This window comes from Madurella fahalii, assembly GCF_045866475.1.
Source record: "Madurella fahalii IFM 68171 DNA, scaffold_2, whole genome shotgun sequence".
Classification (NCBI taxonomy): Eukaryota; Fungi; Ascomycota; class Sordariomycetes; order Sordariales; genus Madurella; species Madurella fahalii.
Window position 1 is genome coordinate 2,422,266 of NW_027263972.1, and position 26,163 is coordinate 2,448,428.

The window sequence follows — 26,163 nt, forward strand, 5'->3', positions numbered from 1 at the left end:
GCACACCCAGTTTCCTTAGCTAAGCACTAAGGGATTATCAGAATCAAGAGTTCTAAATGATTGTAGGGAATCTTGCATAAGTGATCTGGTACATTTAACATGCTCTAAATATATTGCTGAGGTACTTTACATAGTAGTATCATCTGGCAGCTACCCACGTAAATGGTCCGTGCATTGCGCTGATATTTATTGTTACCGTATTTATTCACGAACAACACATCTCAGCTTGAAGGCGCGTTGAGCTCGGCAATAACATTAACGATCATAACTCGGCTATTCTGAATCAGAACACCACGCGTATGGTGCCGGATCTTTAAAAACCAGATCATTGATACGAGCTTGGTCGAGAAATATCCTCCAATTCGCTCACCATACTCCCGTCGCCAAAAACTCGAACGCTACGACTAGTGGGATTCACTCCCTCTAGCGTTCTATGGGACCTTTGCTTTATCAATACATAGGCCATAGGGGTATCACGCCACGTGATTATGCCTTACGACCCTGAATGGATATCAGACGAGGACGGGATTGGCTATATGGCTACTCCCGGTGCCGCGGAGGTCTCGGCTGCGGGAGAGAACTCTGGCCAAGCAGAACAGCAGTCTGAGGATGACGAGGAACACAGGATTTTTGACGAAGGAGAGGGCATGGATGTCGACCTTCCCCAACCAGATTTGAGCGCGAACTACAAGGAGCACGCAGCTGCAACACCTAGAAACCGTCCCTTTGGGCCAGTGGCTGCCCTGGGAAAACCATCACAGGTGGCAGTTGTCCTTCATTCAAGCCCAAGGAGGGATGGATTCACACCGGCAGATGAGCTCTCAGACGAAGAGGGCAATGCCAACCTTGTCACCTCAGACATAGCCGCCAAACCTAAGATCAAACGCCCAGAATTGTCGGCAGCCAGGGTCGCCGCCGTTGTTCCAAGCGAGCGGCAAGCTACCGCGGCATCATCTCCATTACCCACAGTGACCCCCCAGCCAAAGAAGCGCGGTCGCCCGTTTGGATGGAGACTCGGGAGTGGTCCATACTCGGCGATGACAGGTGGAGTGCCATCATCTACACCACGGCCGAAGCCTACGAAGCCCGTGGCCAGCGACCAAAAACCCCGCCGCCGTCCGGGGAGAAAGCCGGCCCCCACCGCCCGCCAGGTATATCTCAAGCTCAACCCGCACTTTGTGTCCTTCCGCTGCGAGTGGGAAAACTGCCCCGCCGAGTTGCAGAACCTGGAAACCCTACGCCGGCACCTCCTGGTCGTTCACGGCCGCCCATCGTCACCGCCCCGCCCATCACGCCTACCACCACCAGACCTAACCTGCAGATGGACCTCCTGCACCCACCCGTCTCTCCCGTCCCGTGAATCCTTCGCCGCCCATATCGAAAAGGCTCACCTCTCCCCCTTCCTCTGGCACGTCGGCGACGGGCCGCGCAACACCCCCCCCTGGGCAAAACCGGACACCTCCCCATTGCCAACCTACCTCTTCGACGCCCAGGGCATGCAGGTCACGCCGTCGATCCGCGACCAGCAGTTCGAGAACGACGACGACCGGAAGAAGCGGCAGGTGAGGATCCACCGCATCATCCAGCAACGCGACAGCAACGCGCCCGAGGAGCCGCAGTACACGCAGGAGGAGCTGGCCGAGATGGCAGCCGTCATGGGCGAGAAGCAGGCGCGGCAGAGGATGTTTCGGGAGTACGCGGATCGGGTTTGTGAGAAGACGGACGGGGAGGGGGATGGGGAGGGGAGGAGAGGACGGTATGGTCCTGAGTGGAGGGGGATTATGGCCCAAGTGCACACATACTAGCCTACCTTGCTATACTGGAGACTTGGGGAAGATTGTATGTTGTGTACGGTAGGATGGGGTTAGGGTTATCTGATGCGAGCTGTTGGGATGAGATACGGATACCTGCTTGGGGGGGAAATGGATTTCTAAGCTAACTTTCTTAAATGAGAAATCCGATGAGTTGCCACGCTTCGCTGTCACCTTGATGGTCGAGTTCACCAGAACCAGTTTGCGATATACAGAATCCGGAACAACTCGACTGGACACATAAAAATATCAACGTGCGACGCTGCTGATATGAGACAGCTGCATGACTCGCCGCAGATCCGGGGAGCGTTTGTAATCCGACCACGCTCGTAATCGGGGAATTGGCCACTTTCTGGGTCGGAGGACGGCCGGATGTGGAGGTTGTTCGGCAAGCCCGGCATTGGTGGCCACGAGCTTAGTCCAGGTGCAACTAAACAGGGAGTTTGTTCCCAGCACGCGAAGCAGTGCATCGCGTGGGCAGCGAGGCACGGGAGTGTCTCAAATTGGGCTTTCCGATTTCCCCAAAAGGATGGTGGAAGACCAGGTGTCTGGTTGTAACCGCCGGTCCGGTCGGCCAGTCCCAAGTTGGTAGGTTAAAAGTGTCTAAGTCGACCCCGGCGAATTCTAGACTGGTGTGACCCCAAAAGTCGGTCCCCTAATACCGGGCCCCAAAGTGAGAGGCGCCGTCAACGCAACAGGGGCTGGTCTCTCCTATCCACGCCGCTCGCCTTTATGCGCTGAGTGGACCCAGTGCATTCAATCCGTGAATGTCCACAGTTTCCGGCTTGGTCGCAGGGCGGATGGGAAACCTAGAAGGCGACGGGTCAAACCTTGTAAGAAGATTCACCGCCCGCCGCGTCTTGGCTCGAGCCCGCTGGAACGATGCACGGTGGGTTGTCCAGTCCACCGGGGCGGATCTATGCTAGGCTAATTGAGCGTATCCACGTTAAGGGAGGCAGCAGGGCAATTGACAATCCCGCAGCAGAGCAACCGGAGAAGACCTGCCACCAGGCCAGATGGAATGCAACAGGGGCGGATGCGGTGATTGTGATTTGCCCTGAGTCGGCGGAAAGCCTGCTCTGGACTCTCCCTTAGAGTGCCCTGTAACGCCCGGCGCGTCCCGTGATTCGGCACTAGGCGCTGAATGGATTGGCCTAAGGCCTGGATTCTGGACTGCAGCGAACCACGACAGCGGCCTGCGGGCACCTGCCGCCCCCCCGACCTGGCCATCGGCCACTCCCTCGTCAATCCTCCCACTCCACTCGCTGTCATCGGCCATTCAGTGCCCACCTCGTCCGCAACCAAACACAGCCCGTTCCCATCTTTCCACCATCATGGCCCGGTTCTCATGATCCGTACGACGACCCCACGATGCCGTCAACAAAGAACGCGAACGGCGACAGCCATTTCCCCCAGCGACTGAAGAATTTCTTCCGCATCAGCTCAGGCAGCCGCGATCGCGAAACCACGCACGGCCATGGTCCCCCGCGCTCCGAGACCAAGACGGCATTTCGCCAGACGAGGTTCTTCAGTGTTGGTCGGCTGCGCAGCGCCACCACCGCCAGCGAGGGCAACCCGCTCGACGAGGCACTGAGCCCGACCGCCCATGCCAACCCCTATTTCGCCCACCAGGGCCAGCCGGGCCTGCGACATCACAATGCCGGATCCGTGCCCCCGAGTCCCCCCGATACCCCGATGCTCAAGGTCGTGGGCCCCAATGGCGGTGCCGCCGAGAAGCCGAACGCCAGCACAAAGGAGGAGATTGCGAGGAAGCTGAGGAGAGTTGCCAGCGCCCCGAATGCCCAGGGTTTGTTTTCCAAGGGCGGCGGCGACGGGGAGCGGCCCGCCACGGCCGAGCTGAGCAAGGAGCCGCTGGCAGAAAGTAAAGACTCGAACACGGTCGGCTTTGCCGAGCCCAAATCCAATGGCACCTCGGACGGCGGCCTAGCGGTTCCCGAGTCCGACGCCGTCGGAGCGCTGCCGCCGCCCACCCAATCCCCACTTGCGTTCCGCAGGACGTACAGCTCCAACTCCATCAAGGTCAGGAACGTTGAGGTCGGCCCACAGAGCTTTGACAAAATCAAGTTGATTGGCAAAGGAGACGTGGGCAAGGTGTACCTGGTGAGGGAAAAAAAGAGCAGCCGGTTGTATGCAATGAAAGGTCAGTTCTCTCTCTCACAAGCCGCATTGTCTAGACCGCTGCTGACGAGCATGGTAGTACTGAGTAAGAAGGAGATGATCAAGCGCAACAAGATCAAGAGGGCGCTCGCCGAGCAGGAGATTCTGGCCACGAGCAATCACCCCTTCATCGTGACGCTCTACCACTCGTTCCAGTCCGAGGACTACCTCTACCTCTGCATGGAATATTGCAGCGGAGGCGAGTTCTTCAGGGCGTTACAGACGCGGCCCGGGAAGTGCATATCCGAAGAGGATGCCCGCTTCTACGCGGCCGAGGTTACGGCAGCGCTAGAGTACCTACATCTCATGGGGTTCATCTACCGGGACTTGAAGCCAGAGAGTAGGTTGACAGGGCACTTAAACCCCCCCCAGCACCGGCGCCTAGCTGACCGCGCTTCTCTAGACATCTTGCTCCACCAATCGGGGCACATCATGTTGTCTGACTTTGACCTCTCAAAACAGTCCGACCCGGGCGGCAAGCCCACCATGATCATCGGCAAGAACGGCACCAGCTCGACGTCACTGCCGACGATCGACACAAAATCGTGCATCGCCAACTTCCGGACAAATTCGTTTGTTGGGACGGAAGAGTACATTGCTCCCGAGGTGATCAAAGGGAGCGGTCACACAAGCGCCGTCGATTGGTGGACGCTTGGCATCCTGATTTACGAGATGCTGTACGGCACGACGCCCTTCAAGGGCAAGAACCGCAACGCTACGTTTGCCAACATCCTCAGGGAAGATATTCCCTTCCCGGACCATGCGGGAGCACCGCAAATATCAAAGTTTGTAAAACCCTCCATTACAAAGTATTCTTTCGATCCTTATACTAACAGAATCCGCCTTCCCCTACGAACCAGCCTCTGCAAATCCCTCATCCGCAAGCTCCTCATCAAGGACGAGAACCGCCGGCTAGGCGCCCGCGCAGGCGCGTCGGACATCAAGTCACACCCCTTCTTCCGGACCACGCAGTGGGCCCTGATCAGGCACATGAAGCCGCCCATCATCCCGAACCAGGGGCGCGGGATCGATACGATCAACTTCCGCAACGTCAAGGAGAGCGAGAGCGTGGATATCAGCGGCTCCCGGCCCATGCCCGTGAGTGCTTCTGCTGGGGGCGGTGGCGGTGGCGGGGTGAAGGGGGTGCCGCTGGACAGCGGGCTAGCGACGCCCGGCGCCGAGACGCCCGACCCGTTTGAGGAGTTCAATAGCGTCACGTTGCACCATGACGGCGAGGAGGATTACGGGTCGTCGGTGTCGGTGGATTCGCATCACCATGCTGCTCATACCGTTGCGGCGCAGGAGGGCAAGGGGAGCGGGAAGAATGGGTACGAGTCTTAGGGCGGTTGGTATCCTTATCTGGGTGCCGGTGATGGAGTGGGATGTGAGTGGGATGGGGATGGGAATGGAGGTGCGAGGTTGTGGAGACGGAGAAAGGGAAGGAGGAGAGGCGAGAGGAGGAAGAGGAGAAGGAGGAAGCGGTTGCTTTGTTTGGTTGTTTAGAGGGAGGGGATGTGTAGGGTTGCGGGTGTGCTTGATGTCTTCACTACGGCCCCGGAGCAAGCGAGTAAGCGGACACTGGTGGCGAGACGGAGGCATTAATTTTCTCTCTGCTTGGTTGCTTTGGTTTTTGGCTGGTTTTTGGCAGGTTTGGTTGGGCATTGATCACCGTGGTGTGATTTGGTTCTCTTTCCCTTTGCTATCACAGTCCGCTCCTTTTTTGTTGTTGTTTAGACTGATATGTGATGGATGGGGAAACACAGAGAGAAGGAACTACAGGGGGAGAAAAGCTGAGCAGTCCACATGGCGACTGTTGGGGATTGCTGGGGGGTAGTTTTGTTTAACCCCCCCTTGTTCATCACTCCCCACACCTTACTTCATCTGATGGAGTTTATGGCGGCGGCGTTTCTTCTTCGGTTTTCTTTATTCTTTGGAACAAAGAGCTTTTGTTTGCGGGAGGAGGGTTTGGGCGGGAGTGGTGAAGGACAGGGAGGGATTGAAGGCGGATTGCAATTGAGACAGACAGAACAGAATATAAAGAGATGTCTGCTGGGATTTTGGGTCAAAGTCATGGAAGGGGCTGCTGAGGCTCTGGTAGGATCCAGATGCCGAGAGGATTGGCGCTGATGTGCCGAGGCGGGCTCACCCGCAGCAGGATGGGTGCTGGCGGGCTAATATAATTGGTTGGATGGCCGGCTGACTCTCCGATCTGCATGTCCTCTGCACGACTGTTGAACCGCGGCGATCAGTGTGCTGCCTTGTTTGACTTTCTGATCATTCCCCATGTTTGAGAAGCGGTCATTGGACGAGGGTGCTCGATATGTGGGATTCATGTTGGACAAATCGGAAGGCTTGGAAAGTGCTTGTTCTAGGTCAAACCTGGAAAATGTTTGTTTTGGCTCGGTAAAGCGCGGCTGTCTTCTTTGTAACGTCTGCTGCTGTCACAAATCACAAGGCTGATTGAATCATCGTGAGGGGTCCCCGCTTAGTATGAGTCCGTCTCGCCTCTAAGTACTTTCCATTCTTCTGCCGTACTGTGGTTGATGGAAGTACCTTGGCCACGTAGAAGAGTAAAGAATAACTCTCCTCCTGTTTGCATTCCGTTATACCCGATGTTTGTTTGTATTGCTACTATACCTCTTTTCCAATCCCCCCATAGAATTACACTCCGTCTTCTTTTCCTCTCGTATTCTGCAGGACCGGGACCCTTCGAGGTGGGGAACACGCTTTAGACGAAATTGGAATACACGGATTTGGCGTATTGGCTGCATGGCACAAGGAAACGATGGATTCCAGACCCGAACCAGAACCCCAACATCTGGGGGGACCCTCATCTCCTGAGGACGACGACATCCTCTCCCGGCCAGCGTACCTCATTGAGTGGGAGACATCTGAACCCAAGGAACCGCGGAAAAGCCGAGCACATCGGCGGAGGGCGCCCCTCGCCACTGCGCTCGCTCTTACCACCGCGTTAGAGGCCACCAACGACGATGATCAGCACCGACTTATCGTTTTACATGGACACCGACGCGAGTTTGCCGACGCCATCCTGGCCTTTGATGCGGGTATCGACCCGAGGTTTATCGAGTGTGCTGCTACACGGAGGACGTATCGACCTTTGCGGGGTCTGCGGGATCAGATCCCAGGAACAAATCAAGGGCGGCGTTGGCATGTGTTAGAGTATCCCGAGTTGATGAAGGGATCTGACCCTTCCGTGCCCTGTGACAACCGAGCGGGCGGCAGCCCACCTGTCAAGCGACTCTCAGGAAGAGCTGGGAAGTTGTCGGTTGCTTTTCGTCGTGCCTCGTTGTGGACCCACGCGGCAGGAAAGGACGTGCTCTTTTTGGATGTACCAGCGTGGAACGATGCGAAGGGGGGAAAGGCGAGTACTGGGCAGAGGGTTGATGATGAGACCTCCTATCAGTCTGATATTACGAGCTTAGAAGATGTTCTTTGGGATACCCTGGGGTGTGGTTGGAAGGCGGCTGATCGCTTTGATCAACTTTTGTCCGAGATTGTATACAACCGCTGGCTGGAGCTGTTCGAGCTTCTTGAAGCCGAGTCGCGGGTCATGTCCCAGGAGACAGTGTCCGGCTACTGGCAGATCTTGCGGTCACTGGAATTCAATGAGGATAATGAGGCCGACCAGTGCTGGGCAAAGCTCCTTTCCAGGATAGAGCGCCGCATAGCCTTGTTGCCCGCACCCAGGGACAAGCTATCCAACCTCCCGCCGGAGACTTCGAGATCAACAACAATCAATACCACGTCCGACATTTCGAGAAATAAGACCATCACCCGCACCAGCACTGTCAACCAGACTCAAAACAACTCCTCAAAACAAGGGCAAGACCCAAAAATGTTAGTCGACGAGAACCAGCGCGCCCTTGACCGTATCAGCTACCTCGGCGGAATCCTTATCCCCATTCCCATCGTCGCGGGTGTCCTCTCAATGGGCGAGACCTTTGGCCCTTCCGGTTCTATGTTTTATGTCTTTTGGGCCGCCTCCATCCCACTCTCGATTGTTACGGTCCTGATCATCTATGCCGACACGATTCGCAAGGCGGAGGTCTGGGTAGAAATAGCAGCTGACCGCGTTGAGCCAACTCCCGACAGCGCTGTCGACAGTGACAAGGAGGACGTGGGCCCGGTTGATGTCGAGGTTAAGCACCGTAGGACGGTGACTTGGCGGAAGCGCAAGTCAGAGGAGCACCAGCGGCAGCAACCCCCGTCGCCGGAGGCGGTGGTGTTCTCTCTTGACCACGACGTTGAAGAGCGCATGGTTGGCACGCCGCTGGCGGCGGCGGCGGCGGCCACTGTGCAGCCGTCGGACGGGGACGCGATTGGCGTCATGTTAGACTTGTTACCTGCTTCTGCTAGGTGGAGAACAGGGCTTGCGGCACCACCAGATATGATCTTGGAACAGCCGGTTGACGGTTCAAAACCGAGGGCGTGGAAGAGAAAGGAGTTGGGCTGGTATGGTGCAGCCAAGGCGATTGTTTACAAGAAACCGAGGGCTGGGAGCGATATTCCAGCCGGCGTAGCAGCGTGTGCGAAACCTGGGAAGCAGAAGTCTGGTAGCTGGTGAAGAGTTGCAATTGCTGGGTGTTAAATAGCTTAGCCCTTTTCAATAAGGAGCATATTTCGGGGCATGGAGAGCGTCTCACTATACCGTAGGCCTAGTGATTTACTGCATCTTATTTGGCGGTTGTATCGTGGGACGTTTCCAAAGATCGCGAGACGGTTTATTCTATAAAAGCAACCGAGGCCTCAGTCAGAGTAGGCAGAGGGATCTTAACTCACAAGCTCCTCAAATTCCTCTACCACGGCTCATCAGGAGTATCCAGCCGCCATCGTCCATATCACATAGGTTTGTGCATAGCCAGAGTTACACTGTCAGATTCACCATTCTCGCCACCTACCCTTGATCAAAGCCAGCGTAGTAATCTCATATCTCCACACTAAAGAAACGCAATTCAGTTACTACTCTGACTTATATATCAATAAGTCGCTCCAGGACCCGTATCTGGTAAATTACCGTCACCACTTACACCAGCTCCGTAATTTACCCCACATCAATTCTCTCTCACCCACACTCATTCGCAACCCACTTGAACTGAAATGCAGCGCGTTCGATTGTTGCTCCCATCACTTATCAGAACCCAAGTCCAGAACGTACCCATCCGAAACCCACCGCCGCCTTTTCAGCACCCACCCTCTCAAACCCACCCTCAGCCCTCTCAAGCCGGCACAATGGACGCCCCACCCCGGCCTCAGAGCAGCCTCCTCACGTCCCCACCCGAGCTCACGCCGCTCGAGCAAGAAGTCCTGGACGAGTATGAGCGCCTCGCAGAGAACATGAAGAAGGTACGTGCATATGTGCGCCACAGGGGGGGTGGTTTGGCCTTTTTTCTTCTTCTTTTACACGCACGAAATTAAAAATATAAAACGACAAATCCCCAGCTCGCCTCCCTCCTCGACAACCTCGCCAGCGCACCGGCCACTGAGATCCTCGACGGGCTCCGCGAGCTGGAGCGCAAGACCAGCCTGGTGTTTACGCTGCTCAAGGCGAGTGTGTACAGCATCGTGCTGCAGCAGGAGATTGATTGGGGTGGTGGTGATGGTGGGCAGCAGCAGCAGCAGCAGCAACAGCAGCACCATGCGGAGGAGCAGGGTTGATGGATGATGCTGGGCACGAAGGGGCCCGGGTGAAGCCTTTTTTTTTTTTTATTGAGGAGACGGATGGATGGGGTCTGGCCCGGGTGGATTTGATGCTCGCAAGGGGAGTTATCCTAGACGGGTTCTTGCGTCCTTGCAGGTTGAAGAACCGAAGGAGGTGTCGGGAACAGCGCAGCCGTGATCGGCGCCCATAACCGCACTTCACTCGAGTGAAGACAGACCAGACTAGGCCCATTCCCACGGCATCCATTCCCTCCCACTCATCAGTTTTGATACAAATCTACAAGTGGGTGTCTACTACAGCACAACTATTCTATACAGCAACAGCAACACGGATTAATATACAGCGCCGCCGTAGTACACCTTGCGGACGTCTACCATCTTCTTGCCCCGCCCGATGGCAATTTCCTCGGGGTCGCGCTGATTCATAAGCGCCTGGTACGTGGCCTTGATTGAGTTCATGGGGTTACGCGAGCGTGGCATCCGGGCTGCGAGGTCGTGGATACCCGCACAGCGGCACATTTCGAAGATGCGATGCGAGACACGGAGGCCGAAGCCTAGGACGAATCATGTTAGGATACCAGAAAGAAAGAGGGGGGTGATGAGGCGGGAAAATGCAAAATACCTGGCGGGCGAGCACTCAGCTTCACAATGGTGCCCGAGATCTTGGCCTCGACCTCGCCATAGATGGTCCGCTTCTCGTACCGCCGGATCGGCCGCATGTTCTGGATGGCCTTCAGGCGCGCCTTGGAGGCGGCCACGCTCGGCTCGGTCGACTTGGCCTCGCCGAGCCCCAGCCAGCCGTCGTTGTTCCCGGCCACGTACAAGACGGAAGCGCTCCGGACCTTGCCCAGACGCGTCTGGTTCGCCACCCACCGCGTCAGCAGCCTCTTGGTCGAGATGGACAGGATCTGCTTGACCGTCATGCCCGACCGCTTCTTGAGCTCCTGGTACACGCCCGTGTCGTCTAGCCCGCCGTCCTCCGGGTCGATGGCGTTCTTGTACATGCCCGCCACCCCGGGAACCTTGCTGGGCAGCGCGTGCGCCATGGACGTGTTGGTCGTCAGGTTGTTGTCTGTCATGGCCGACCGCTCCAGGATGTACTGCAGCACGTCGGCGTCGGTCGGCCCACCCGCCGCGTCGTCGCCGTCCTTTTTGGACTTTTGCTTGTGTACCTCAGTCTCGAGGTACAGCTGGAAGTCCTTGTGCGCCTGCTCCCTCACCTCGCCCGGCCATTGAGCCTCGGGCGTCTTCTTGTGCTCCTCGGGCACAAAGTCCGAGAGCGTCTTGAGGGTCCCCGTCACGTCGCCGTTCTGAAACTCGTCGGCCCACTTGATCAGATCCTCGGTGAACTCGTCCATGTTCATGAACCTCGCATTCGGCTCGGGCGGCGCCTTATTTTGCGGCCGCTTGTCGATGATGGGCTGCGACTCGGCAAAGTCGTCGATGTAGGGTAACCGGTACGGGTCAGAGCGCAGACGACCTTGTATCGTCAAGTCACGGGGGTCGATGGCGGCCTCACCGGCCTCGAGGGCGGCGAGCTGCTCGGGCGAGTACTTGGTCGCCAGCTGGTCCATCTCCTCCTTTGTGTACTTGGTGAACTTTTCTTTTGTGAACTTGTCGATCTGCTCCTCGGTCATGAGGCCCATGTCGGCGGCACGCACATTGGCGAACCTCGGACGCCGCCTCGCGGCCAGCTGTGGCGAGCTGTGGAATTGGTGGGCGAATATTTGCTGGCACGGAGCCGTCGACGGAGGAGCAGCAGCGCAAGCACCCGGCACCGCGGCCAGGCGCCCGGAGACGAGCCTCCTGGCGGCTGGACGTGCGACGCTCATAGCTCTCGGGGTCCAATTGACTCTGTCGAAACCCGCGGTAGCTGGAGATCCGGCCCTCGACAAACAACCCTGAACCGTTTTCAATGTATCGGTTATTTCGGCCAGATCAGGAACGAACTCCATGCGGCGACACGATGGGACGGCGCTCGCCAGCAATTTTTTTGGGTCCAAGCTCGCTGTGAGCGGTTTGGTGCCTAGTTTCTGGGGCATACTTGCTTCCAGGGAGATCGACAAGCCGTTGTGGGGCCGACCCTTAGTTTGGGGAGAGTCACATGAATCTTCACGTGACTTGTATTTGATCTTTCTCTCCCCTTTCTCAGGAGCGACCTGTCACCACCTGCGAGACCCGATTTTCTCAAGGAACATTGGGTCGTCTGCCTGACTGGATGAAGAACCTTGGTTTCACAAGTCATTCGTCCATTCCTCCATTCGTCTATTTGCTCGGACGATGCGCGCTCTCTCAACCAATCAATCTTCAGCTTATCTAATCGCGTCGTTCGACTCTGGCGCAGGTCTGAAACGCAAGGCCAGGATGGAAGCCCCTTTTTGCTCGTTTTTGGCTGTTCTCTAGCCGCTGGGCAAAACGTCCGAAGCCCGCCCTGACAGACCTGGCCAACCCAGATTGCATTGGGGGATTCGCGTCTTTAGCTGAAATCGGCTTTCATTGTGACGTCTGCGGTTTCATGACCAGGGCCAAGTGGCCTGCACATTATAGACCTCCGCTAACTGCCCCGTCTCTCGTCTGACCTTTCCATTTCTCCCACTCCCCAAGTTCATCTCCTTCAGCAACTTCTCCGTCATGTATTAATCACTTTTCATTCCCTTCGTCGCAAACAGTCCCGTTGTATAATATTCTCTTCGCGCGGCGCAGGCGACGCCATCAAGTTCATCCTTGAACAATCCCGCTGGGCGGCCATCCCTCTTTCCGCTTACACTCGCTCCTAGCGCCGGCCCAACATATGCCTGCTCTCCCATTACTCTCTCGCCAGTCTCCCGAGATTTCAGAAGGAGGCACCCGCGCAATGGGCCAGTACGATTGGTTCTCCAGCATCGGCGCGACACCCGAGGCCGTTGCCGTACTCAACGATCAACCCATCCTCTTCATCATCCTTATCATTGTGCTCATCGCCATCATTCTGCAGTGCGTGCTGCTATGGTACATCCATTACGCCACTCTGAAGCCGGAGCAAAAGGTCAAAAAGGACAAGAAGGATAAAAAGAAGCCAGCCCCAAAGAAATAACGGAGGTACTTTTCGGGATGATGGGGGTTCCGCGCGCGCTACCCCCCCAACGGGGAGAACCCTCAGTTTAGGCAACCGACGGCATCTGCTTCGATCTATTCGAAATGGTTGACTGGGCTGGCATGATAGCAGCCATGAGCTTCCACCAGAGTATCGAGTTTGGCGGTTTCGATGTTACATCATGGTACGGCAATTGCAGGTTCCGCGCAAAGGCGATGCATGGTTCATGTTTGGCGTTATCGAGAGGGTCGCAATAGAGGAGAAGACGATTTTTGGGCCGCATCTCTATTTGGACAACTGCGCCCGTGTCGGGCACACTCTGCTGGACGAGACTGAAGCGTTTCGGCAGTAGCGCCAGCCTATCCCGCAAGGCGACAGCGTTGGGTCAGGGGGGGTTGGGGAATTGGGAAAACATCCTATTCATGGACTGTGGGCTTCCGACCTAGGGAGCGTTGTCGTCCTAGTGTTGCACTTCGTGGTACATAATATATGTTTCGTTTGCATCTGCATCCCCATAAACTACCATCTCTTGCCTTCCCTCGTCACTGAGACCGTGACTCTCGGGAAAAGGGGGGTCTTGGGGACAGCTGAACGCTTCCGGGTCCGGAACATCTGGCCGTCCGATCCTATAGACATTTCCCTGCCCGTCGGCATAGAAGTAGTCAGCTTCGGAGCTGTCGGTGTAATCCGCCGTCGATTGTTCACTATCTTCCACACCGTAGGGCTCATCAGCGCGCAGACAGCCGTATACGCCGAGGAACTCAGAATCGCAAAGCTCTTGTTGACAGTCAGCATATGGATCGTGCCCTACGATAACCTGGTTATCGCCTTCCATAAGAATGTTGCTGTGGAAACCATCGCCATGCTCCACGGGAGGCCTATGATCCACTTCTGGCCCTACGACGTCCCTTTGAGACGATTGTTTTGCAGCATGACCTCCTGGTTGCTTTCCGGCGGATTGCCGCCTGACCGGCTCCGGCTGGATGCCGGTTTGGCACAGCAACCACAGTCGCTTCTTGATTTCATCTGCGGTGGAAGAAGCTTCTGGGTTGAACTCAGTTTCCTTGTTGTTGCTCTCTGTAATAGCATGAGTAATGATATCTAACTTTTCCCGGAGACTAGCTGACTGTGCATTCTTTAGTCGAGCTAAGCCTGTGGCGATCGTGGGAATGATTTGTGCGTGTGCCGTCATCGTCTGTCTGCTGTTAACAACACCCAGCGAGGAACCGGGATGGGGATGGCATCGTACTTGAAGATACCGGAGATTCCAGACAGCCGGGGCAATATCAATCAACGAGTGTGGTTGTGTGTTCTTGATAGCTCTGCCCTTCGGCGAGGTTCTCTTGTCACCAATGAGCTTCCGAAGCGCGGCATCCAGGAGACAGGCCATTTCCGCAATCACAGCCTCTGGGGCAAACGCCTCAGTGCTCTCTTGCTCGAAGTGTAGAGGGCTGTTTGTCCCTTCGTGCGGGGCAGCCGCCTTCTTGCTCAGCTGAGGATTGCTTCTGAAGCCGTACGTACTTTGTCGACGATCTTCTGGTGCGTGCTGGCTTGAACTTGGTGGCTCGAATGTTGGTTGTGGTGAGGCGTGCGCACCCGCCGGCGATATGCCGAAACAATAATCAACTTCGCATGTCAGGCTTTGGAACTGAGCCAGGCGAACATCTCGCGGTGCGATCATTTCGGACGCAAGGTCGGGGTGGTGAAGAAAATATGACACCTGCGGACGGCACTGATCTAGGCGGTCATGGGAGGCGTAGTTTACCCGGAGTTCGAGCCCTAGGTCTTTCCATACCTGAGATATTAAGGATCCGTAAACGGTCGAGCAAGGGCACTGGTAACTTACTGGGCATTCCGAAGCAAGGCTGATGATGGCGGCTATGACGCTCGGGTCGAGGCTTGCGCCACCACATAGCCCGCTGTTGAGAAGGGTCAAAAACTCAATTCGACAAGACCCTGGTTTGGAAACCCAAAGCTCCCCCGCCAAGAAGGCTTTGCGTAGTTCATCTGCTGTGTAGGATGTCGACCACGAAGGAGGGAGCATGATGGTAAACGAGCTTGAGAGGGTTAGCGACAGATTGTGTTTCTTTCCAGTGACCTTGATGCTTCCTAGGTCTATCGGCACAGCTACCATGGCGGTTGAAGGCAAAATCAGGAGGTTCAATCTTGATTCATGATCTAGAGCGACCGCGTGGTCAAGGGACCCCGAATTGAAAGCTACACGCGCCCAAGTTTATGAAGCCAACCCCTCAAGATCGCAAGAAAGTAGAGACAAAAACGATTTAGCGGGAAAACGACGCCCCCAACGAGAGCGAGGCGTCTAATGTGAGTGCCAATGGTACTTAAGCCGAAGAGCCTTCCGGCCGCCTTCCGCTTCTGAGGCATAGGGGAAGGAGTCGACTTGCTCAGAGAAGGTGCATCCCAGTATAGCATTCAATGTCTACTTTGTCAAAATTCGACAGCCGGGGCTGACAGACAGCTGCACAGTTAATGTACATTGTGTATGGCCGCGTCCGTTGATAACTAAGCAGAAGCCTGTTCGCTCCTGCTCCCTAGATGACATCTGCTGAATGGCTTGCTGCTGGCCAAGCAAGAGCGCTGCTGAGATTCAAGCGGCCCAACCCACGCGTCGCCCTGTTACCCCAAACAAAGATGCAAATGTATTAACGTTGCTTACTTGTGCGATAGTAGGTAGTTCCACCCTTTCCTCTAAACCCAAGCCCAAACCACCCTAGAAGATGCGAATCATGCCGTGTCAATAGTGCCGCCCAGCCTAGTTGCGATTTTGCTCATCATTCATTTTTCAAGCACCCCGAGAAAGACGTGGCCTGCCCGTGAACCCCGATTGTATCTTACGTGGAGAGAAGAAACGCAAAGTGGCGCAAGCAGGACAAAAACAAACAGATCTATCTTGGCCAGCCCCTCACAAACTCCCAGAGACAGATGCAAATTAGCCGCAGCCAATCCTAACCCACCCAGAGACCAGAATGTCTCTCTTTCCCTTTGAAACGAAAATCCAGGAGAAGGAGTATGCCAGCCATTGTTGCCCTGCTGTCGATAGGATGCGAGCCACCCCTGCGGTTCCTCCCCGGCCGGAGGACGCTGCGGCAGTTGCTTCCCAGAGACGAGCAGAGGCAAGGGGAAACAAAACCACGAAAATAAAGTAAATAGCGAGAATTAGACCCAGGTTGCCTCGGAGTTCTTTGGCCATATCAAGAACGACCCTTGGAGCAAGAACAGCACAAGAGTCTCAACGCAATCTCGGAATCCCAAGTCCCACCAAGAAGGCGGCAGAATAAGCACGCTGCGGAGAGGGTTCCCCTTCCCGGGCGCGAGCATGTTCTGCCCGCGCATTCATGCCTGTTACACCACCCTTCCTAGTAGGGACACGTGGGAGGATCCAGAGACCAGCCACATCCTGACATGGCGGCCCCGAGGCTACCTCTTCATGGTGGAGCGTTCCAGCGCCGTCTGCAACTCAGGCCGGTCCTTGAGAAGCTCCTTGGCCTCGACAAAGGTAAACCACTTGCGCTCGCGCTTCTCCCGCTCGGGCCAATCGGGCTCCTCGCTCGTCACCGTAACCTCGTAGAAGCGGTAGAGCGAGCGCGGCTTCTCCTTGGAATCTTTGCTTGGCGAGTGCTTCTTACGCGGGCTCGTCTCCCGGATATCGCCGAGGTCGTAATCGATCTGCACCAGAATTCCCGCCTCCTCCCACGCCTCGCGTGCCGCCGCTTCGTGGCACTCCTCGTCAATCTCCCACCCGCCTTTCGGAAGCACCCAGCCTTTCCGCCGCGTCGACTGGATGAGCATCACGTACGTCTTGTCCTCCGACAGAGGCACCACCCCGGCGACTAACCGATCGCCTTTCGAGTTGTATCCTGCAAGCGGGGGAGGGAAAATGACAAGTCAGTTCGACCTGCGCTGTTCGGAGGGGTTCCAGAGAGGGGTGCATGAAGGGGCATGCACGCCCTTTCTTGATTCCCCTGAGCTCATCGCCTGCCTGGATTTTTGGTTCTCCCTGATGGGGGCCTAGAGAGGAACTCACTCTGATTATTCCGTCCAGTCCGTGATTCCATACTGCGATTGCTACCACTCGCCGCCATGATTCCCCCTCTGGCCGTCTACCGAGTTCCCGGGTTGTGTGCGAGGGAAGGGATTGAGGATGAGACGCTCTGGAAGGGTGAATAGGCTGCAATCACAGGTACTGCGGTCGCGGCAAAAGAATGCGTTCCGTATTTAGGAGGCGGCAGGCAGCATGGTCGAATGAATTGTGGTTCGAGACAGTCGGCCGGAAGTTGGTGTAGACCAGGGCCCGGAGAGCTTCCACGACCCGCCGGAAATTTAGCTGCCAGCTAAAGAGACGGGTCTGTGGATGGCCCAGAACTGGCTTGACTGAGCACTGAAGGATAACGACCGGTGGTGTGAGAATGAAAAATCAAGAACAGAAACGTCCTCGGAAAGGCAGCCGAGGACAGAACGGTCCGGGAGCGGATTTACCGGGGCAGTGGAAGCGAGTGAGCGAGGCCCTTGCCACTGTCCCCTGCAACAAAAGTCTCCCGGTTGCAGAAAATAACACAATCGGCGCCCAAGTCGCAAAGCGAACGTGAGGCTCGACCGTAAGGGCTTTCGCAGGGGCGAAAGAGGGCGGGCGCGGCCTGTATGGTTTGCGGCCGGCTGGATACTCGAAGTTGCGTGACGCTAGCACTGAAGCAGACTTTTTGACTTTACGCGCGCGCGCTTGGCAAACTGGCAACGGCAACGGCAACGGTGACCACGCCCGGGGCAGGCAACGCGCAGCAGAGCCCGGCAGGCTGCCAAAAATGCGTGCAGAGTCAAGGTGGGCAGGTAGGTATCAACGTGGGTGACAGCAAACCTCCAGAAAAGGCTGGCTGGAAAAGGTACGGTCTGCGAACGAGCCGAAAAGGAGGCGAGCACGAAGGGGCGTAGCAGGGCTTGGTTGAGCAGCCTGGAGAAGCTGGGACAGCGGCAGGGAGCGCTGCTGGTGGGCAGGCCGTTGTGCCCCCAGCTCAGAAGATGGAGTGCAGTCCCTGGGGAAATTAGAGTTGGTCTTTATAGTCTATGTAATACAATCCCTGGAAGGTACGTGGGGGGGGGGGGGGGGGGGGGGAAGGAGAGAGAGAAGTCTTGTCAGGCCCGGAGCCATCGAGGCGAAAGAAAGTTACCAAGCCGCTCCCTGCAACCTAAGCCGTACTCGGTGTGCGCCTACTGCGACGGCAGGGGTAGCTGATGGCTAGACACTACTCCCAAATGCTTCCCCACATGGCGGCGAGATCTGACAGCCATGACGGAGCCAGTCGTGAGCAAGGAAGGAAATGGGAAGGCCGAACGGAAAGTGGAAAAGCACAATGAGGGAAAAAGAAGTAAGCTCCAACAATTGGAGCTAAATTTTTTACCACCTCAGCGCTGAAGCGGGCTGCTAACGAAAAATGGGCACCTGCCATCGTACTACGTGGGGTACGTACCCTGGACAGCCGGGGGCAGGGGTCTCATGCCGTGGATTCCGCTTCATAAACTGCTGGGAACTCTATCCAGGATTGGCAGTCACCACTGACGTTGTCGATGAGTCGACTGTCCATGGACGGCTCGGGAATCTTCTTTCTTATGAAGATGGCGGGGCAGTGTTGGGGCGTGGGGCGCCTCATGTCAAGAGAACAGGTTTGGGTCGCCAACTTTGAACCGCCTCTGGAAGCACCACGAAGACAGGCTGTAGGTAACCCGCGGCTTCGAAGGGCGGGCGATGTACTGTGCGTGTATTGGACAATACCAGATCAGAGGCGAGTCAGAAAACATGGAGCGGCATACGCCAACGGCTACCGGTAGCGGTGTTCGGATTCCGTTGATAGACAGTGGGGCCATCTTTTCCTTCAATTTCAAAACATCGGGAATGTCTCATCAACTTGCACAAACACAGTACAACTCATCGCGGTGGAACAGGCGGCAGGGACTTGCAGGAGGATCCTTCTCAGGGTCTTACCTCGGGAACCAGTTGTGCGATTCACCGACTAGATGGTAACCCTCGCACCAGGAGCGGCTGGGCGCAAATTCTTTGACGGCAACCCGAGACATTTCAATGCCTTTCCGGCCTCCAACACAAAGACAGTGGAGACCGCCGGAACCTGCCTTTCAGTTTCTGGATTCCTGGTGCCCCGCACTGTGCGCAGAAGATCACGCATGGGCCAAGGGAACAAGCTAAATGCTAGCGGCGACACCCCTCACCACTTCCCGAAGACTTCTCTCCCCGGACATCAGCGCAGTCTTCTGATCAACCCACGCCGCAGCCGGCATAATTATGTACCTCAAAGCTGGGATTCGCAAACCAACTTCGACCATCTGCAGGAACTGCAAGCATGTCTTCCCACTCTGGCCCGTCGGGCGAATAGCTTCAAAGCCCTCGGTACCGTTGTGCAAGTCTGAGTGTTGCGAAGCGCCTGCGCGGTGATGCGGGGCGCGATTCGTCAAGCAATCGCTATGTCTTCTGAACAGTGGGGGTCACGCGGTGGGTTGGTGCCGAATTTCATCAACGCAGCTGCCTGTTTGCGCTCCCACACCAGCTGTCCTCCCCATCGATTTCTGCCAGACGTCCAACGCTGCCTCGTTTAGTACGCCGGGTACTTGCTGGACGGTACTTCTGTGCCCCCATTCCCGCACTGCACCGTCTGGATCCCGGCTCAAGTTTCGAGAGCGTGGGCATTGGGCGAGCAAGTCTGGGTCTCGTCGGGTCATCTCAACAACCAGGTACAGCGACCACATCTCGGGGCCGGCTCCCAGCTATTGCCCATTGCCCCGCCGTCCTCACCGCTCTGTAGTGGGAAGGCTGGAGGGCTCGACAGCGCCATCGCTTTGAGCCTCCTAGTGCCCGCGGCGCCCAGCTTCCACGTTACACGCGGAGACACTTCTGCAGCCTGAGCTGTGCTCAGGTTGTCCGCCAGTTCTCCTGGGCTGTGGCCGACTCTCATCTGTGCCCCTGGACTCCGAGTCGGCATCCGCTGTGTCCGGGCCGGGCTTGCCTGCTCGCTTGCCGGTGCCTACCAGCTCACAAATCGCTCAACAGGCACGCACGGCGCGAATCTGGCAAAAAGAGCCGCATCACGACCGCCCTCGCTCCATCCGACAGCCTCCAGCTCTCCGGCCGGCCCCCGGAAGTCTGGGCAGCCCTGCCGCCTGGTCCCACCGGTTGGGGCATGATGGAAGGCACAGACATGCAGACCCCTGGTGATGCTACACCACCCTACTCTTACGTCTTCCCAATCGGTGAGTTCGTCGGTTCCAAGCCATCTCACCCAACCATTCGGGCCATGTGCACCAATGGCCCCTTGTCGTTGGCTGTCTCGGCCTTGACGTCCACGCGATCTCCTCCCGCATTCTGCGCCAAGTGGCTTTTTTGTCGCTACGATCTGCTGTCCCCCATCAACGACAACTCTCGCGTTCTGGGTTGCACGACGAGGGACCTTGGATGTTCGGGATAATCCCACGCTCTCAGCCAGCACCGTGTTCTTTTCCGCCTGTCAGAGATTCGTCCGCTTTGAGCTTTGCCAATTTTGATCCCATATTTAAAACATCTATTACGTTTCCCGGGTCGTCGTGGTTTTTCCTTGCATCTCCGTTCCTGTCACGTGTGGTGCTGGTCTCACTGCCGGAGCCTTCCCGCAACATGTCTACCACGTCCTCAAGTACACGAGTTGGCGCGACAGGTCTGCTGACGGCGGTCAAATCTGATAGGATATAGCAACTCATCCGAGTGCGGGTACTGCCGTCGGTCTCGCAGCGGTCAGTCTCAAAAACGTGAATGATCCTCCTTCCCACATAAACAATGCCTGCTCTGGCTGCCCGTCTCGGCTTATCCCTCGTAAATTCTCCGAAGACATGCGCCCCCGCAAAATTAGCTTCCGGAGTTACATATCTGCATTCTGGCCGAGCCGTGCCCCCCACCCCCGCCTCTCCACCCGAGGTCCCGGCCGGGGCCGGGCCAAGCGGAGCCTCCTGACCACTGCCCCTTTCCAAGTCAAGGCCATGTCTAACCCAGTGCTCTGCAGGCTATTCCTATTATGCCATAGCAACATCCTTGACGCCTGCCTTCTATCAGAAGCTAGTCGACCGTTGCTGGAGGCGCTCCGGCACTCTTATGTACAGGCCGAATCAGAAGAATTCTTGCTGTCCGCACTACACGCTCCGGCTAGACTCGAACCAGTTCAGACCCACCAAGGACCAGCGCCAGGCTGTCAACCGTTTCACACGGCATGTCCTCGGAGACACGTATGCTAGGGAAGCGGCCCGTCGCTATCCCCGACCCCGCGCCGAGGTGCGGAGGAGAAACAACGAATTCGACCTAGTCCAGAGGATCCACGAGCCAGAGGCCCAGTTTCTCAAGGCACCGCCATCGCCAGCCCACGAGTTCACCGTCACACTAGAGCCGGATACGTTCACCGAGGAGAAGTACGACGTGTTCGAGAACTACCAGCGCATGGTCCACCACGAGCCTCCCGATAAGATCTCGCGGCACGGCTTCAAGCGGTTCCTGTGCAACTCGCCCCTGAGCCGCGAGACGATCGTGGGACCGGACGGCGTGGAGCGCCAGCTGGGCTCGTTCCACCAGTGCTACCGCATCGATGGCAAGCTCGTCGCCGTGGGCGTGCTCGACCTCTTGCCCGACTGCGTCAGCGCCGTCTACTTCTTGTACCACGAGTCGATTCACTCGCTGAACCCGGGCAAGCTCGGCGCGTTGAGGGAGATTGCCCTGGCCCGCGAGCGCGGCTACCGCTGGTGGTATCCTGGGTACTACGTGCACAACTGCGCCAAGATGAGGTACAAGATTGAGTACAGGCCGCAATACGTCCTGGACCCCGAGAGCCTGGAGTGGTGTCTGCTTGATAAGGAAGCATTGGCGCTCTTTGATAGAGAGCACTATGTCACGTTTTCGGGGCGGGGCAAAGAGGGGGGTAGTAGTGGGGACGGAGGCGCTGTGGCAATAGCTGCCGATCCAACAAACGTGGACGAGACCGGGGCCATGGCTAGCAGTGTTGAGGCAGCTTCGGCTGAGGAAGAGCAGCGCGGCGAAGATAAAGGCCAAGACCAGGACGAAAATGGGGTCAGGGACGGGGAAGAGGATGAGACTGAGGATGAGGACGAGGAAGAGAAGTTCCTCCTCACCAGTAACATGCCCGGCATACCCTCGCTGGAGGAGATGGAGGAGGTGGATATGGACGGCCTGGTGCTCCGCTCAGATTTCTCGGACAATTTCATCGTGGCGTCACACCTGGTGATTTGGGACACTGAGCACGTGTCGCAGTTTGGCACGCTTAAGTCGAGGATTGCCGAGCTGGTGGCGGCGGTCGGGCCCGATCTGATTGGCGAGATTTGTATTGACTTTAGGAAAAGGAGATGAGGACTGGGATACGTAAAGGGGGGTGGTGTGGAGTGCAGGTTGTGGCTGGTTGGCTGGCTGGCTGGCTGGCTGGCGAGCGAGCGGGCAGGCGCGCGGGCGGTTGGGGTATTCTTTTAGGATCTAGATGGTGGTGCCTCACTCAACTGAAGGGGCCGCCGCGGGTCTTTTGCAGATGACTCGGGATCCGATCGGGCAGAAAGAGTCCTCGGTAGACGGATTTGGAAAGGGGCGCATACCAAACGGAAATATTATGCTGGTTGGGGCGTTATCTTTGCATTTTAGGTTCTCTTGCTTCTCAGTGTCGCGTGACATTGCTGTTTTTGATCTTCGGTGAAGGTGCGTGGGGGTGTTTACTTCCTTAGTCATAAAGGGGCTGGGAAGGATGGTTTAGTGGTTTGGGGACCACCCCTGGCTCCTGACCTGGTGGTCAGGTTCTGACTACCGAAACTAAGCGGCCAGTTCTCCGCATCGGCGGGTATGCATGCATGTTCGAGGTTGGGGCGTTGGGCAAGGTGTTCTGTGACTAGCCTGTGCGTTGGCCTCGGCTTGCCTCACGGGGTCCTGCGCTGTACGTCCGTAATCCTGAAGGGCCGGGGGCGGGGGTTTTGATATGTACCGGGGCTGGGCTGAAAGGGGGGTAAGGATATTAGACTGGTTTGTCCCTTGTCTTAATTAGAAGTCATCTAGATGGGGAATCGAAGCCTCCGTCTTGAGTTGTTCCCTGATCGCATGTGATTCATTGAGTTTGCCTCTGCTGGATGGTATCGTTTGCCCGGAGAGAGTGGCCTTAGAATTACCTTCCCGGATTGTGTGCGAGTCACGGATAGATGATGGGTGTGTGGGTTGACATTGCGTACGGCGGGCTGAATAGACCGTAGAATTAGTGTTCTGCAGGGTTAGACTGGTTCACCATGAACTTCGAGGAGTTGAGCTCTTGCAGGTTGAGAGTCCGTGGATATTCGCCATTGGTGGGCTAGACTTTGCAACGTTTCGGGCTAACCTAGGTCTCTGCTCTTTGCTGGTCAACACGCAGTACTGGCATTCGTTCCGTTAGACTTGGAGAAGCATGATAACCTGAAGTCAACTTCAGAGTGCCGAAGTTGTTTAAAGAGACATTAGCTAGCATGGCCACCTCATTTCGTGGCTTGTTCGTATGTTAAAGTACTCTAGTTGTATCCAACGCGTTGTCTAACACCTACCGGGATCTCACCGAAGCAGCCCTTGAATCTATCGATGCGTAGACCGTAATTGCACCACAAAGACCCCAAGGGCCTCACGCCACCTGTAGTTTGCTTCTTTCCACTATAAACGCAAACTCAGCCAGCCGCCTGCCGGCAACTGTACCCGACGGAACGAACCGATCACGCCATATTCTCATGTCTCGGGTCCCCTCAATCCTCCCGTCTATTTAACACCCCCTCTCTCAAACTCCCCACATACCATCTCCCACGTGGACCACCCCTGCTCTATCATCGGCACCATTGCCACACTCGACGCGCAGTGATAGATAAACCCAGCTTCATCGGAAAAACGATATGCGGGATACATGGCGCGAAGCACACAAGGCGCACACTCGATTCAGGGAGGCGATACGCCGGTTGGGTACGCAACGCCCCCACCCCCGAGATTTTGCCGCTGTATAGCGTCTAACATGTGTTCTGCACACGGTACTCAAAGCGGGCTGGCGGTAAAACGTAGGTGGTGATAGACTAGTTTGGGGAGCTAGGCCTTTCCAATGCCATCTCGGGAGTCGGGAGACAGATATGTGGAGTAATAATGGTAATAGTGATATAAAGATTATAGCCCGCTTCGAAGCTTCTGAAGCTGGCTGATAAGACCATAAGCACCATAGCCCTTGTTCTCGGACTGGTTACTATCGGCATCTGCATTGCTTCTTCTCGAGCCCGTTTCGATCTCGGGCTTTGCATTGTCGCGTCGGTTCGACTGCTCGACGTCTCGCAGCAACTCCCTGTGCTTATCCTCAACCATCTTGGCCAGGCTCTCGATAAACTTGGTGCGACCTTTTTCCTCGGCCGTCCCCTTCCACACGGTTGCCAGCTCCTTGAGCTCTTCGATCCGGTGGGCGGCGTCTTCGATGCCCTTGATCGGGTCTGAAGTATTGTTGAGAAGGCGGGATATCTCTTCCCGGAGGGATTGAAGCACCTGCTGCCCCTTCTCCTCGGTGCTGTGGTTCTCGCCGCCGGCATCGGGAGCCGAGACTGAAAGGAACGAGGAGCCGACCGAGACTTCGGAGGGCGGAAACACAAACTCCATTGCGTCGCCAAATGTCTTGATGACAGATTCCAGACGAGAGCGCACCAGTGTTAGGGTGCGCAACTGAGAAATGTAAGGCGGTTCTTCTGGTGGTGCCGTTTCCGCAGCGCCGGGCGGAGCCACTGTGTTTTCGGCGGCGGCGGCGGCGGCTGCAGCTGCTGCAGCTAGCGGCGCTGCAACTGAAAGACGTCTTTGATGCGAAGGAAGGCCATGGCTCTCAGTTGACGTAGAGACTGCAGCCCTTGGACCGGAAATGCTCTCCGTAATGCCCCCCGGTACGAATTTGGCGATTTCGTCGTCCAAGCCCTCGGAAAGAGTCTCGGCCAGGCCGAGTGTCTCGCCCCGCAAGAGTTCTACCTCGTATGCCAAGCGGCCGCCACTCCGGAGAATGTCGTTTGTAAGCTCTGTCAGCGTGTTGGTGAGTCTGGTTGTGTGTGCGTTGAGCTGGGAGAGCACAGTTTGGGCCTGGATCGAGACATTGGCCAGCGGCACAGCTTCTTGCCGACTTGCACCACCATGGCCTGCTCGATCCGCCGTCTGCAACGGTGGCAAGGTAGTGTTGAGATATGCAGCAGCATCAAACGACGGGCTCAGGAAATCGTGCAGAAAGGGATCAGCCACGTGGGCCGACTTGGCCTGGACGGCGAGCTTCGACTGCTGCCTCGCATGCACCGCAGCGCTCCTGGTTCCCGACGCAGCGCTGCTTTGCCCTCGTCGCGAGGGCTTTGAATCCCACGCCATAGCTTATGGTTGGGAGGTCTCCGATGGCGTCAGCTAATTTCCTTTCTGTCTTAATCTTGCAGAGAATGGCCACAGCTTTAGGCCACACCGCGCAGTCCACCGCTCAGTCAAGGGGGTTATTCCGTTGTTTGATGGTGGAGGTTTGGTACAGTACATGGGCTTGGCATTTGGCGGAGAACCTGGGCCAAGGTAGCGTGCCAAGTGGCAACCAAGTGGCAACGCGCCCGCTTTCCGCTTGGCTGCGATGGTAGAGTACCTTGTGCTAGGCTTGAGGAGACAAGACTCCACAAATAACGAGACGACATGGGATCCGGCTGCGTGGAACTGCGAGGATGCTGCCGATGACATGTGAGTGTTGGGTGGGAGTTTCGCATCTGTCGTCTCGATGCTTCCATGTCTTGATGAAAGGGGCTGGCAATGCAGCCCTCAGTGCATAAAGGCAATTGCTGTTCTTTAGGATGCGTGATCATCCCCCGCACTGTGCCTTACATCTGGAAGCTCTTTGGTTATCAAGACGTTTTGTCGCAACGCTCTACAACCTGCCGTATCCAATCCGCGCTGTCAAGCCCCAGTTCGGCCCATGGCTCATGGGCAGAGGCCGCTTGAGGGACTAAACATTCCGTGGCGTTTGCTCGCAAGGTCCCCGGTTTGCGTTTCCCCGCCATTGCTGCCTTGACCAGTGCTCTGCCTGAACGCAGCTACGAGTAATCCACAGCCTTGCACCGAGCCAATCTCGGTGAACCTTGTCTACGGTGACTCCCTCAAATATACTTTACTTTGTGCGGTGCTTGCCAAGCGTTCAAATATCCGGGCATCAAAGATCGGAGCCTAGGGAGGCTTCTCTCGGGCTGCTTGGTTCCTCCGCCGTGGCTCTACCGCCAGTCCAGTGCTTCTGAGGCGCGTTGGCCCCGACGGTACAGAAAGACCAACGGTTATGGGCCAAGCACGCCTCTTTAGAGCCGCCATCGAGTAAGGAATACTCACGGGTCTTCCGACTGACTACC

General features: G+C 56.6%; 10 protein-coding genes across 10 annotated transcripts; 6 read left to right on the plus strand and 4 right to left on the minus strand.

Moving 5' to 3' along the window:
* Positions 1-488: 488 nt before the first annotated feature.
* MFIFM68171_03457 (uncharacterized protein) lies at positions 489-1,805 on the plus strand (the record flags this gene model as incomplete). Its single annotated transcript, XM_071058878.1, has 1 exon — positions 489-1,805. One exon carries the CDS (start codon positions 489-491, stop codon positions 1,803-1,805), a length of 1,317 nt encoding a protein of 438 aa, XP_070914979.1.
* Positions 1,806-3,182: 1,377 nt separating this feature from the next.
* NRC2 (serine/threonine protein kinase, AGC) lies at positions 3,183-5,330 on the plus strand (the record flags this gene model as incomplete). The annotated part of the gene is made up of 5 exons (XM_071058879.1): positions 3,183-3,972; positions 4,030-4,329; positions 4,393-4,774; positions 4,850-5,087; positions 5,130-5,330. 5 exons carry the CDS (start codon positions 3,183-3,185, stop codon positions 5,328-5,330), a joined length of 1,911 nt encoding a protein of 636 aa, XP_070914980.1.
* A 1,444-nt stretch (positions 5,331-6,774) lies between these two features.
* On the plus strand, positions 6,775-8,574 carry MFIFM68171_03459 (uncharacterized protein; the record flags this gene model as incomplete). Its single annotated transcript, XM_071058880.1, has 1 exon — positions 6,775-8,574. One exon carries the CDS (start codon positions 6,775-6,777, stop codon positions 8,572-8,574), a length of 1,800 nt encoding a protein of 599 aa, XP_070914981.1.
* A 665-nt stretch (positions 8,575-9,239) lies between these two features.
* MFIFM68171_03460 (DASH complex subunit DAD3) lies at positions 9,240-9,665 on the plus strand (the record flags this gene model as incomplete). The annotated part of the gene is made up of 2 exons (XM_071058881.1): positions 9,240-9,353; positions 9,450-9,665. 2 exons carry the CDS (start codon positions 9,240-9,242, stop codon positions 9,663-9,665), a joined length of 330 nt encoding a protein of 109 aa, XP_070914982.1.
* A 336-nt stretch (positions 9,666-10,001) lies between these two features.
* Positions 10,002-11,500, minus strand: MRPS5 (mitochondrial 37S ribosomal protein uS5m; the record flags this gene model as incomplete). Its single annotated transcript, XM_071058882.1, has 2 exons — positions 10,002-10,222; positions 10,291-11,500. The coding sequence occupies 2 exons, from the start codon at positions 11,498-11,500 to the stop codon at positions 10,002-10,004; spliced, it is 1,431 nt and encodes a 476-aa protein (XP_070914983.1).
* Positions 11,501-12,522: 1,022 nt separating this feature from the next.
* On the plus strand, positions 12,523-12,741 carry MFIFM68171_03462 (uncharacterized protein; the record flags this gene model as incomplete). The annotated part of the gene is made up of 1 exon (XM_071058883.1): positions 12,523-12,741. The coding sequence occupies one exon, from the start codon at positions 12,523-12,525 to the stop codon at positions 12,739-12,741; it is 219 nt and encodes a 72-aa protein (XP_070914984.1).
* Positions 12,742-13,201: 460 nt separating this feature from the next.
* Positions 13,202-14,875, minus strand: MFIFM68171_03463 (uncharacterized protein; the record flags this gene model as incomplete). The annotated part of the gene is made up of 3 exons (XM_071058884.1): positions 13,202-13,936; positions 13,991-14,536; positions 14,588-14,875. 3 exons carry the CDS (start codon positions 14,873-14,875, stop codon positions 13,202-13,204), a joined length of 1,569 nt encoding a protein of 522 aa, XP_070914985.1.
* Positions 14,876-16,179: 1,304 nt separating this feature from the next.
* On the minus strand, positions 16,180-16,844 carry MFIFM68171_03464 (Diphosphoinositol polyphosphate phosphohydrolase aps1; the record flags this gene model as incomplete). Its single annotated transcript, XM_071058885.1, has 2 exons — positions 16,180-16,619; positions 16,787-16,844. 2 exons carry the CDS (start codon positions 16,842-16,844, stop codon positions 16,180-16,182), a joined length of 498 nt encoding a protein of 165 aa, XP_070914986.1.
* Positions 16,845-19,946: 3,102 nt separating this feature from the next.
* ATE1 (Arginyl-tRNA--protein transferase 1) lies at positions 19,947-22,144 on the plus strand (the record flags this gene model as incomplete). Its single annotated transcript, XM_071058886.1, has 3 exons — positions 19,947-20,013; positions 20,482-20,544; positions 20,796-22,144. The coding sequence occupies 3 exons, from the start codon at positions 19,947-19,949 to the stop codon at positions 22,142-22,144; spliced, it is 1,479 nt and encodes a 492-aa protein (XP_070914987.1).
* Positions 22,145-23,941: 1,797 nt separating this feature from the next.
* On the minus strand, positions 23,942-25,159 carry MFIFM68171_03466 (Laminin subunit beta-4; the record flags this gene model as incomplete). Its single annotated transcript, XM_071058887.1, has 1 exon — positions 23,942-25,159. One exon carries the CDS (start codon positions 25,157-25,159, stop codon positions 23,942-23,944), a length of 1,218 nt encoding a protein of 405 aa, XP_070914988.1.
* Positions 25,160-26,163: the final 1,004 nt, after the last annotated feature.